We start from the raw sequence: 12335 nt of genomic DNA on the forward strand, positions 1-12335 counted from the left end.
AAGAATTTGACCCTCATGATCCCTCAAATTTATACCGAGTATGACGTCTATAGGATGGAATACTCTGTGTGGTCAATTTTGGTCACCTTTGAGCTCCCCTCCTCCCTAAAGGAGAGCTGAATATGTGACCCCTTGACTCCCTTTCTCATTCCAGAGCATAAGGTGTTTTTCAGAACAGAGCAGTGGCCTTGGTTCCGCATACCATTCTCTAGCTGTAACTGTAAACATCGAGTGTTACCAGTCCTAGAAGCAGACCCTGACTGAGAAACTTGCTGCTAATTTCAGCAAGTGCACTTAGAAGATTTAGCTGAAAGTAAAATTACAAGAAAGAAAATTGATTATACCCTAGCACAAACCAGGGCACACTGACAAGCCCACAGCTAAACCGTGCCCCTAAGCAACCACATGTACATGTCTTTTAAATACCTGCAGGGATGGTGATTCAATCCAGTTTGCTGAAGAAATCTTTCCTAATATCCAATCAAAACCTGCCCTGGCACAACTTGAGGCCATCTCCTCTAGTTCTCTCATTTGTTAATTGGGAGAAGAGACCAACCCTTGTCCTCCTGTGCTTAGCATCACAATAAGGAAGTTTTCATGATGGATTTCTTTTTTTCCCCAGTCATCTTAAATGTAAGTACTAGCCATTTAATCTCCACCATCTTTTTTTCCTATTATGCTTTTGCATAATATGCAGGTGACTGCATATAAGAGCATCATCCATAGAATTCAGCATGCAGCAAAGATTCTAAAAGGCACAATATAATAATTACAAGATAAATGGTGCTATTTATAATTTAGGTATTAGTGATTTAGCTACATATTTCGGTGCTGAAATAATGTAAGTATTTCCAAAACAGATGTATTGTCAAATGGCAATCTGAATGTAGCAATGCACTGAGGTTACACCTAATATAAAAGCATCATGGGTTTTTGTTGGTTTTTATTTTTTTAATCTTGACTAATAACCTAATTACAAAGAATGCTTGTGCATGTGTTTAATTTCACTTTATCTTTCATAAAGTCCTTAATGGGCACATCACATGAAGCCCATGGTTGGATCTTATGTTGACAGTACATTTCAGTGTTCTGCTGACCAGCACACTTATTGGAAGGTAATCTGGAAAATTTACACAAGGTACAAGAATATTGAATATTGACACTGGACATTTTCCTGAGAATGCATGTTTCATTCTGTCCTGCCTTGTAGTCTGTCTTCTTGTAACATCCACTATTTAGCCAGAAGTATCTTTCAAGTGCTCTATTTCCAGGAGATAAATGACTCATGCTATTCTCAAATTACAATTCAGAGTCTTAGCTTTTCTTACTTGCAGTTTTATTTCCAAGCAAATAGTTTGATGAACAATTCAGGTCACAAAACAATACTCAGTGTGATGAAATGTAAGTATTTTGCTGAGAGCATGATTTTCTTGCCTGTTTTATCAGATACAAATGGCCTTCATAGACAAATCAACTTTGTAACTTTGTAACTCCTAGGGGCAAAAGTGATTCTATAGGTTCACCTCTGTGCTATATGGAAATTATTCCTTTCTTTCCAGTTCTGAATATTTAAGGAGGTAGAAACCCATGACTTTCTATTTGAAGGCTTCTGACCTCAGGAGAATTTCTTCCATTTGATTGGAAAACAGAAAAAAAAAAATGCAGTTTTGCTGAGTTGCAGAGTTAAGAGAAGCAGGAGTTTAAAAATGTAATTTCTAATTAATTTATGTATTCCCTGATACATTTAAGCATTGGGAAAAGGAACTATGTTACCACATTATCAGAAAAAATATCTGAAACTCTATATGCTGTGGTCTGGGAGAGAAATCTCTCACCCCTTTAACAGAAGTTAAATGCAGCTCTTCACAAAATCACAGACTGCTCACAATTGGGAAAGATCTGTAAGATCACTGAATTCAACCATCAGCACAGAAAAAACACCATGCCCACTACCGCATGTCTTGAAGTGCCACATCTACATGGTTTTTTTAGTACCTCCAGGGATGGTGATTCTACCACCTCCTTGGGCAGCCTGTTCCAAAGGCAACACGCATATCCCACTTTGTAATCTCAATCTCCCTCATGTTTGGCTTTCAGCATCTAGAGATATTTGGTTTTCAGCATCTGAAGATCCTGAAGTAAGGGCCTCAGTTAAGACTCTCACCTTCTGAATCCCAGCTACCACTGGATGTGAAGACTGGCAGCTTGGACACCTAAGTTTTTCCTCTCTATCTATCCTCTCTGTCTTTCACTAAGATAGATCAATCTTGCTTTCCTATGCTTTGGATATTGAGATCATGGTGCTTTTATAGGAAAATGAGATTAGAATTTTTCATCTTTGCAAACTTCAGGAGTTGATGGAAAATCCCCAGGCTTAGGGTTTAGTTGGTAAGAAAACACTACAGCAGTCTTTCTTTTATGGTCACTCAATATAAAAGCCTTTCAAAAGACATGTAAAAGCTGATACAGTGTTTTTCTCACTAGACACTTCTGTGTACAGGGACCTACTCAGTCGATTTTTTACCATATAACATGTGTCAAAAAATCACCCCTATTCTTGAAAAATGTGGAGGGTGGTGACAGATGCAACCTGGAACACACCATAATGTGTTTGTGGGAAATAAAAGTAATATGGAGATTGTCCACTGCAAGCAGTCTGCTCAGTGCACACTCCTGTTTTCTAGAGGATACTGTGTATGCAGGATGAACACTGAATAAAACTGCTCTTTGTCACACACCTGGCAGATCTCTGCAGCATAGAGGCTCTCGGTGAATTTTCCTCTTTGCCTGCAGCTTTTGTACTACCAGAATAATACCACTATTTCTTTTCTTCCTTAGAAGTCATTCAGGAAGGTGGTGTACTAAAGCAGAGCATTTCTTCAACATAACTGCCTAACAGTTTTAGCTATGTATCTGTTAAAAAGAAATCTATAGTTAAGGAACATGGAAAGTCAGAAAAAGGCTGAGATTCCCTTTAACTAAATGGTGTGACAATCCCTAAAATGTAAATGTAAAATCCTCAGCATTAACTGAAAAGTTCAGTGTTAAAAATGGGACAGAAAAGGTTTGCTCTCAAAACTTCTACCCATAAAATTAGCATCACACATGCAGCTAACTGTATCACTATAGAACTGAAGCTATGGACTGTAGATTCATTTTTTCAGAACAAAATAAACATTTTTTCAGAACAGCAAAATAAATCAGAATTAATGAACAATGATTATTTTTACTTGTATTCAGCTGTAGACTTTCCCTAACACAAGCAAACTGAAAGTACAGTAATTACTACCTAAACTGGTCATCCATACTTCTGTACTTAAAGGAACACAATCCTAAACTGCAGAAATATAGATGAAATACTAAGATTATCTCATGAATATCCCCAAATTTCCCACAGGAAGGCTACAATCCACACCACATCATCTGATACACAATGACTGCAAGTATAGCCAGACACTGAAAACTTCTTACCACTAAACCATACCCCAGGTAATCAAAAAGCCTGCCCAGTAGGTTATTTTCCACCACTGATAATATGTTTTAGGAATGACATCCAGCCAGTGGTTACTTCTGATTAGCTGGGAAGTGCAAATTGATGTCAGTGCAGCTGCTATTTATCTGCCCTAGGGGGCCTGAAACCTGGAGCTTACAAACCTTCCATGAAAGGCCCTATCATCCCTTTCAGTTGCACCGAAACAACCATGGTGATTTTGTGGGATATGGATTACCACAGTGAGAGTCAGAGCACAATCTTATTGGCAAAACCACCTGCAAGTTCTGGCCTGAGAGTCTCAACCTGAGCACTTCTGTGAAGTTTTATGCATTCCATCTCCTCTGATTTTGCTTTTCACATTGACACCAACACAGCAATATTACTTACTGGTTGCATTTCGACCATTAATCATGGAAATGTAATAGTAATAGGTTGATATCTTCCAAGCCCTGGGCTGCAAACTAAATTATGAATGAAGAAAGTCCATTGCCATTCATGGGGAAAATGGCTTTGTTTCTTCTTTCCTGTTTCCACAGGCCTGTTCGGCAACTTTAGCAACTTTAGTTTCTGCGTAGAGAACAAGAAGTCCAGTATGCATTAAAAATTAGTGAAATTAGTGAAAATTATCCATGAAAAATTCTTGTGCACCACAGACTCTAGACTTGCAAGATGTAAACGCTGAAGATACTGGAGTAGCAGATGAGTTCACCAGCCAGCAGTACATGGCAGGGGAAAGAAAAGCCAGAAGTACTGGGATAGAGTATCAGACAGTCAAGTGATGATGAAGCATCAGTGGACTTGCTGGCAAGGAAAATGGGCAACTAAAGTGATAAGCAGCTGGAGTCAGAAATAATAGCCAACCCCAGCTGGAAAATGAAGAGTGATTTTCTGCTGTTTTGTCAGTTAAAGATACAGTTGAGCTTTTGTGCTGAAACCTGGCGTAGAAATTCTGTCCTTCTGAGTGATAACTGGAAACTGACCCCTAAAAATTGATGAGTCTTTAGTCTTTAGTTTACTTTTCCCACATCGAACGCTGTCTCTGAAGACGAGGAAAGATTGAGATTGAGTCCTTAGATGCTCCTTGGGATTTAGTTATCAGTAGAGGATGTACCAGTTTACTGATACCATGATGGAATTTCAAACTAAATTGATTGCAATCAGCTTTTTGATTTTCTTTAAAACACATACATTTCTATGGGCTTTGGCACACTTTGTTCAGAAATGATCATCTGTAGATCAGCCAAAATACAGCTTAAGTAGGTAACACTCCACTTTTGACTCACATCAGATATACTTCAGCTTGTGTGAAAACTGTATTACTATCTGTGTACAGTTTCATGCAGCTCAAAATCCAGCCTCCTTCCACAAGCCAACATGTACTCAATCCATAAGAATCTTCTGGCATGACTGCCACTGATTGTTGTGCTTACTGATAGAAGCCAATGGAAATCATACCAGATAGGAAATAAATATAAATATTGATTATCCTTCTGGAGATGAGAAACCAGATGACATCTGGAGCTGCCATTATTGTAATCAGGAAAAAAGTATGAGAGCTGCTTAGCTTAAAGGTTTATAAGTACCAGATATACATACTAGGAGGAGGTTGGCAGGTTAAGAAAGGGCAAGGACAACTCTGTAATAATAAGTGAGTGAGAGAGAGAGAAAGAGAGTATATGTGAAATTACTTATGGAAAGACCATTTTTGTCCATGACAATTTTAATTACAGTTTTTTTTTAACAAATGCAATGTAGTAGGAGAAGTCTGCTTTGGTTTATACACTAGCACAGTGTACCTGATTCTCTTTGCTAATGCAATAAAACCACAAAGACTGGAACCACCATGGCAATGTGGCAGAATACAGAATATCAGACCCACAAGCCTCTCTAGATCATTGCAGCGAAGTCTTGAGCAGTATTCTACAAGAATTTGTTACAATTGGAACTTCACTTGCTGTGATTAATTTCCCTGACACCAACTGGTTTTCATTGCAGCACACAAACCAAACACACACTTACGTAGTTTTAGGATTAGGATCTACTTAACACTAGTTAGCGGTGATTTATGTATCTGTACTTAATGTGCAGTTTAGTAGATGTGAGAGAATTCTGTGTTTTGGTACAGTTTGGGTTTTTCCACAGAACATCATGCATGTTGTTTGAACATTAACGCAGCAAGTTAATCTTTCTGGGGTCACTTATGTTTGCTTAAACAATTATAATGTTGTGTAAGGCATCTGAGAACAAAGGTAATGGAGCCTCATATTTACAAGTATGGCTTTTTCTACAACATTAGAGTGCTCTAGAGGGCACACTGCCTATTTCTGATTCCCTAGTGCATCTTGTTCTTCACAGGAATTAATGTTTTAATCAGAATGCATCCATATAACATTTTCCTTGTGCTGATCAAGTATCAGCAATTCAGTTATTACCTTACACATTCCATTGCATATCCTAGACTGGACTATTCACATATCTTCTGGTAGAAGAGATAATGGGGCATTTCTAATAACAAAATAGTGCCACAGAAAAAAACCATGGTTAAGAGTAAACACCAGGGATGTACAATAAAAAGGCAGAAAAAGACCTTCTCTTGCATTGCAGGGACATGCTTCTGTGGATTGTGCTTAGTGCAACAATCTAGATATAGATGAACATTAATATTTACAAGAGATTTAGGTAGTTCAGCATCAGTCATTGCATCCTTAGAAGCCAGGTACACACATATGCATACATGCCCTCATGCACAGGTCAGGAAAGACTCCTATTATGGCACTTAAGCTTTGCAACGTTGGAGGCAAAATTTTCTTTGGCAGTAAGCCCCTGGACCAGAGTTTGTGCTATGAAGTTGAGAGTAGGATACTGATAGCATGTTGCGTCCCTGAGTTGCAAGCCCAGTGCTCACTCCCTATACTGGGTATCTTGAGTGACTTTCCAGATGAACAAAATTAACAATTCTGACTTCCAGTAACACTTCAGAAATAGAGGTACATTCGTACACACACACACACACACACACAAAAAAAAATAGAGGAAACGAAAAGAGGTGGGAGCAATATTCTCTGAAGCACTTAAACACTTCAGGACCTTTATGTACTGATGGAAAATTGTAAGCAGTGCAGTTACTGTTAATTGTAATATCCTTTAGGATTTTTTTCAGTAAACTCCTGCAATGCTAATCACTGTTTCAAAAATCAACATTTCATGTGTCCAAATCTAAAACTGTTACTAGGCTTGAGAAATAGCACCTGAAGTCAGAGGTACTCTTTAACTACTGAGTTGATTATGTTTAACTCTTCACATTTTTTCACATTCACCTGCTTCTCACTGAACATGAAAGAATATGCATGTAACATTTATTGCCAGCCACGCAACCTTCTGTGCTACTTTTAAATATTCTACGTCTTTTCTGGCTATAGAGGTTGAACTATAGAATGTAATTTTAAAATTTTAAGTTTTAAACTTATCATTGTTATAATTTACAATACTCAGATTTCAAAGTTAGGTTATGTTCATTGCCAATCAAACCTATGATTGATTTAAAAGCAGCATGTATACTAACATTAGTGACTTCTGCTTCTAGGATTTCTTTTCTCTCAAGGACACATTCAGTGCATAGAACTGGCCAAAGACCACTGAAATCAATGGAAAGGCTACCAGTGACTTTGATGGAATATGGATCAGGCTTTGAGCATAACACTGCTGACTTCATTGACTCATCACAAGGGCTGAATTAGGCTTTGACAGATGTAAAGCAGTTCATCTCACATACCTCTGACAAATTCCATACCTTTTAACCCACCCATCCCTTCCCAAGAATTTAGAGCATTTTGTTCTGCTAATTCTGTCAAGGAGCCTCAGCACTTGCACAGGTAAAATGAATGACTGAAACACATAGACTTGTATTTGTACTTACAGGTGTCTGTCTTGAGCTGATTGTTGGTAATTCCAAAATACTGGGGATTTTCAATGACAGGAATCTTTGTCATTCCAATGATGACTGCATCAGGACCCCCCTCAGAAGAAGATGGAGTGTTACTGCCATTAGAGATGTGGTGGAGAGGACTGGCTGAATCATCATCATTGCTGATAACTGAAGAAGGACCTAGAGTTAGAAACAAAGATTTTCCTGTAACTCAGCAGATAGTTCCATTCCCTCACATGACTCCACTTTCTTTTTTTGACCAGTTTGCCCTCCATCACCAGTCAACAGCTCTCTTTGTGTGCCTTGTTAACCTTACCTCTGGAATTTTATATATTTGGTTTTAGCTGAAGAACAGTGGGTTTCTTCCAATGGAAATTGAATATTAAGCTAATTTTTTACTGGTAGGTTATCTAGACTAAATATGTCAGGATTCAGTATAATCTATCACTTGTAAATATCTCCAAATTTGTTGAAATTCTGTCACTCTCAGAAATAATCTATGAAATACGCACATTAGCTTTTTTACATTGTACCCTACTTAGATCTCACGGCAACAATAACCACAAATCTGGGCAATGCCTGCACTCCCTTTGAGATGGCATTTTAACAAGACAAAAGACATAGAGGAGCTGGACTTATCCTGATGCAGTAATTTCTGAAACGCAATGTAGCTGAGAGCCAAAATCTGGGAGACAATTTGCATAGTCACATAGGATGTGGAGCAGACACACCTTACCCTACTGCACAATCTGGGATCACTGAAAAAGGGCTTGTCCAGCCCAGGGGAACATCCCACTGGCTCCCCTTCCCATACATGCATCTAGTCACCTTCCAGAAGGAGGTTTATTTTATCAGTTATTCAAGGACAGGTTTGGTTTTGTTTTACCTCTACGTATTATATTTTTAAAAAAGTATCATGGAGATAAAACCTTGTAAATGGTTTAAAAATAAATCCTGCTTAGCACAGTGTCCCACATCTGTGAGCTGCAGGTGCCTTTGATCTAACAGTGATATCAGTGCAGGTTACATCTGAACTCTTGCCATCTAACTCTGCCATCTAAATTCCACATTGCATCTTGCAATACATCCTGCATGCAGAGAATACCAGAATCATCATTTAGTAGTGAGAACATTTTGCTTAATGCCCTACTGAAGAGCCAGCAGAGATGACAACTGACACATATCATCTCATCCTCCAACCATGTTAACTAAGGTTTTTGTGGTGGTGTTCACATCTTCTAATTGTAACAATCAAAAGATAATGCTACAAACAAGTGGAAAAAATCACTCCCTGGAAGTGCCTATCTTGGAACAGAATCCTCAGATGACTCTTGTGATTAGCCCATAGGCAGCAGTGACAGGTGGTGTGAATGTTCCCTCATAGAAGGGGCAACAGAAAGGACCTTGTGGAAGTCTAAAAGCTGGATTTACTTCAAGTCATGAGTCAACATGTTAAAATATGTTGGAGTCCCAGATTGAATTTTAGGTTGGACAGAAGTGCAGAGGCAAGACAGGGCTGAGTAGCCTGTGATATAAATGGCATCTCTGTCTGTAGGAGAGATGGGGACACAAGAGAGACAGAGAGAATGGAGACCAGCTGCATGTTCTGTAGATAAAATATTAAGGACGTGACAGAAGATAGACAAGATCCACCATAGCACACTCACAGTTAAGGAATGAGATGAGAAAGACAGTCCTAGATATGGCAGACAAGAAATGGCAACCTTAAAGAAAAGAAACTCTTCTGTGGCTCACTGTATCATTAATAAAAACATTTCATCATTGCATGGCATGGCTCATAGGAATAAAACCTAAATAATTTGGCATGTGGCTATTCAATTCTCCCTTTAGAGACTGAAGTCTACTCCCACCCCTGCCCTGATATTGTTCCTCCCAAGATGGTTTAATGGTGCATGAGGGAAACACTCTCACAGTTTGAAAAAGTATTTCCCCCTTAGCCTGAAACATTAGATGTAATTTTTCAAATACCTTGCATTTCACTGGAAAGTCACTGTTGACAAATGTAAGTGAAGCCTAGATCTCTGCAATATATCAAGCGAAATACTAATACCAAGGCTGTTTTTGTCATTACTGATCACTCAGACCCTCAAAAGATTTATTCTACTAGGAAAGCTGCCAGGATTAAGAGTTCTTGATGAAGATTACTCTAATAAAGTGCAGAACATAACAAAATATGGGAAAGAGTCCCTCAGATGGCACACGAGATACTTGATGCAGTCAAAATACATTTTTCAGGTGCATGAGAGTTATGTGCAGTGGCATTCCAGTGCAAACCCATTTAAAACCACATTTTCTAGACAGCATCCTAACATCTATAAAATTTCTGAGTGTCAAGCTAATAGCTCCAAAAAGCAGGCTGAAAAATCCTTTTTTTTTTTTTTTAAATGAAGACCTTTTATAATAACAAAGCTTTAGGCATGAGGGTCAAATCCTTTCTCATACAGCAAATGGGTAAATTCTCTTGGCTCAGTAATTTAATACAGGCATGTCTCTAATTCTTTTTCAGCCCTGCTGTTCTCTGCTGTATAGAAGGAGGCTCTTTTGTCATTACTGCCACCACACATACAGTGATGGCAAGGAAAAGCGATCATCACACATTTCCAGATGTTAAAATAGGATAATGAATAGGAATTCACTCTGCTCATAAAATAATTTCTGCACTACTCCAAGACCCTATTTTGTACAGAGAAATATTTTTTTCAATCAGTGTAAGCCTCAAAGTGCTGCAAGTGAAAAGTAGGCAATTGTTCTGTAAATCTATTTACTCAATTAAGGTAACTGGTAAAAACTAGTCTTCTACCTGGTATGAAGCAGACTCCAAGTATATTCAGTTGTCTAATGTAGGTGAGGAAACCCCAGAAAATTAGGTGTTTTCTGAAGCAATTCCTGGCAGTATGAAACAATTTAAGAAAAAATCAACTCCGGAAACTGTGCTTCCCCTCTTAGTGATCCCACTAGACCAGGTTACTCAGAGTCCCATCCAATTTGGACTGAACACTTCCAGGCAGGGGGCAGCCACAGCTTCCCTGGGCAACCTCATAAAAAAGAATTTCATCCTAATATTTAACCTAAATCAACCACCTTTACACAATTTCCCTCATCCTATCACTACATGCCTGGATAAAAAGACCACCCCCAGCTTTCTTGTAGGCTTCCTGCAGGTACTGGAAGGCTTCCAGTCTCTCCAGAAGTTTCTCTTCTCCAAGCTGGCAAAGCCAGGCTCTCTCAGCCTGTCTTCACAGGAGAGGTGCTCCAGCTCTCTGATCATTTTTGTGACCCTTCTCAGGACTCCCTCCAACAGCACCATGTCCTTCTTACATTGGGTGCTTCAGACCTTGACACAGTACTCCAGGTGGGGTCTCACAAGAACAGAGTAGAGGGGGAGAATCAGCTCCCTCAACCTGCTGGCCACGCTTCTTTTGATGCCATGAGCTTGTCTTTCTGGGCTGCATGCACATACTGCCAGCTCATGTTGAGCTTCTCATCAACCAACACACCCAAGTCCTTCTCCTCAAGGCCATTCTGCAACCATTCTCCACCTAACCTGTATTAGGCTTGGCATTGCCCCAGCCCAGGTGGAGGACCTTGCACTTGGCCCTACTGAACTTCATGAGGGTGCCATGGGCTCACCTCTCAAGACTGTCAATATCCCTCTGGGTGTCATTCCTTCCATGCAGTGCATTGACCACACCAGGAAACTTGGTGTTATCAACAAAGCTGCTGAGGGTTATCTCAATCCCACCAGCCATGTTAGTGACAAAGATGTTAAACAGCACCGATCTCGTGACTGATCCTTGAGGAAAGCCACTTGTCATGAGTCTCTGTTTGGACATTCAGCTGTTGACCACAACTCTGAGTGCAACCATCCAGCCAATTCCTTATCCACTGAGAGGTGCCATCCATTGAATCCATATTTTTTCAATTTAGAGACCACAATGTTGTGCAGGACAGTGTCAAATGCTTTGGACAAGTCCAATGTGAGTTTCTTTAGGTTTAGAAATAAAAAGCAGTTAAAAAAAAACAATAATCACTTTCAAAGGTGTGCTGCTATTTTTGGCCAGAAGGAGTTTCATTATTATAAAACACAGTCTTTGGTACAACTGCCCTCAGTTAATGCAGTTGACTATGCACCCTACCAAGACCTATCTTAACTATTATTGGTCTGGTTATAGAATCACAGAATCACAGAGTTATTGAGGCTGGAAAGACCTCTGAGATCATCAAGTCCAGCCTATGACCTAACATCACTACATTGGCTAGACCATGGCACTAAGTGCCACATCCAGCCTTTCCTTACACATCTCCAGGGATGATGACTCTACCACTTTCCTGAGCAGTTAATTCCAATGTCTGATCACCCTCTCCATGAGGAACTGCTTCCTGATATCTAACCTAAATGTCCCCTGGTGCAGATTCAGGCCTTGCCCTCTCGTCCTGTCACTCATTGCCTGGGAGAAGAGCCTGACCCCCACCTGACTACAGCCTCCCTTCAGGGAGTTGTAGATAACGTCCCGCCCCTAAGTCTCTTCTCCAAGCTAAACAACCCCAGTTTCCTCAGCCTCTCCTCGTAAGACTTTCACCCTAGTCCCTTCACCAGCCTTATTGCTGCCCTCTGGACCCACTCCAGCACCTCAATATCTTTCTTTAGTGAGGGGCCCAGAAATGTACACATTACATTGAGGCCTCACTTTATTTCAGACTTCTGCTAGTATTGTAGATTACTGTAGTAACACATCTGACTACTGGCTGACACTGGAATAATCCACATCTCTCCACTGTATCAAAGAAGAGAAAGAGTCCCAAAGTCAGTACTAGCATGACTCAGCTAAGCAGGCTTAGGCAAAAAATAAAAATGAGAGGCTTTCAAATGCAGAATCAAAAAGAACATACGGGTTT

At 39.7% G+C, this 12335-nt stretch overlaps 1 protein-coding gene across 4 annotated transcripts in view; it reads right to left on the reverse strand.

Moving 5' to 3' along the window:
- The window catches only part of NTRK2 (neurotrophic receptor tyrosine kinase 2), a 206788-nt gene that overhangs the window by 81887 nt on the left and 112566 nt on the right, over positions 1-12335 (reverse strand). For all 4 annotated transcript variants that reach the window (XM_071730219.1, XM_071730218.1, XM_071730222.1 and 1 more), the window contains one exon: positions 7410-7598. In XM_071730219.1, the coding sequence (XP_071586320.1) occupies positions 7410-7598 (189 nt within the window). The remainder of the gene's footprint in view (positions 1-7409; positions 7599-12335) is intronic.

This window comes from Heliangelus exortis, chromosome Z, assembly GCF_036169615.1.
Source record: "Heliangelus exortis chromosome Z, bHelExo1.hap1, whole genome shotgun sequence".
Lineage (NCBI taxonomy): Eukaryota > Metazoa > Chordata > Aves > Apodiformes > Trochilidae > Heliangelus > Heliangelus exortis.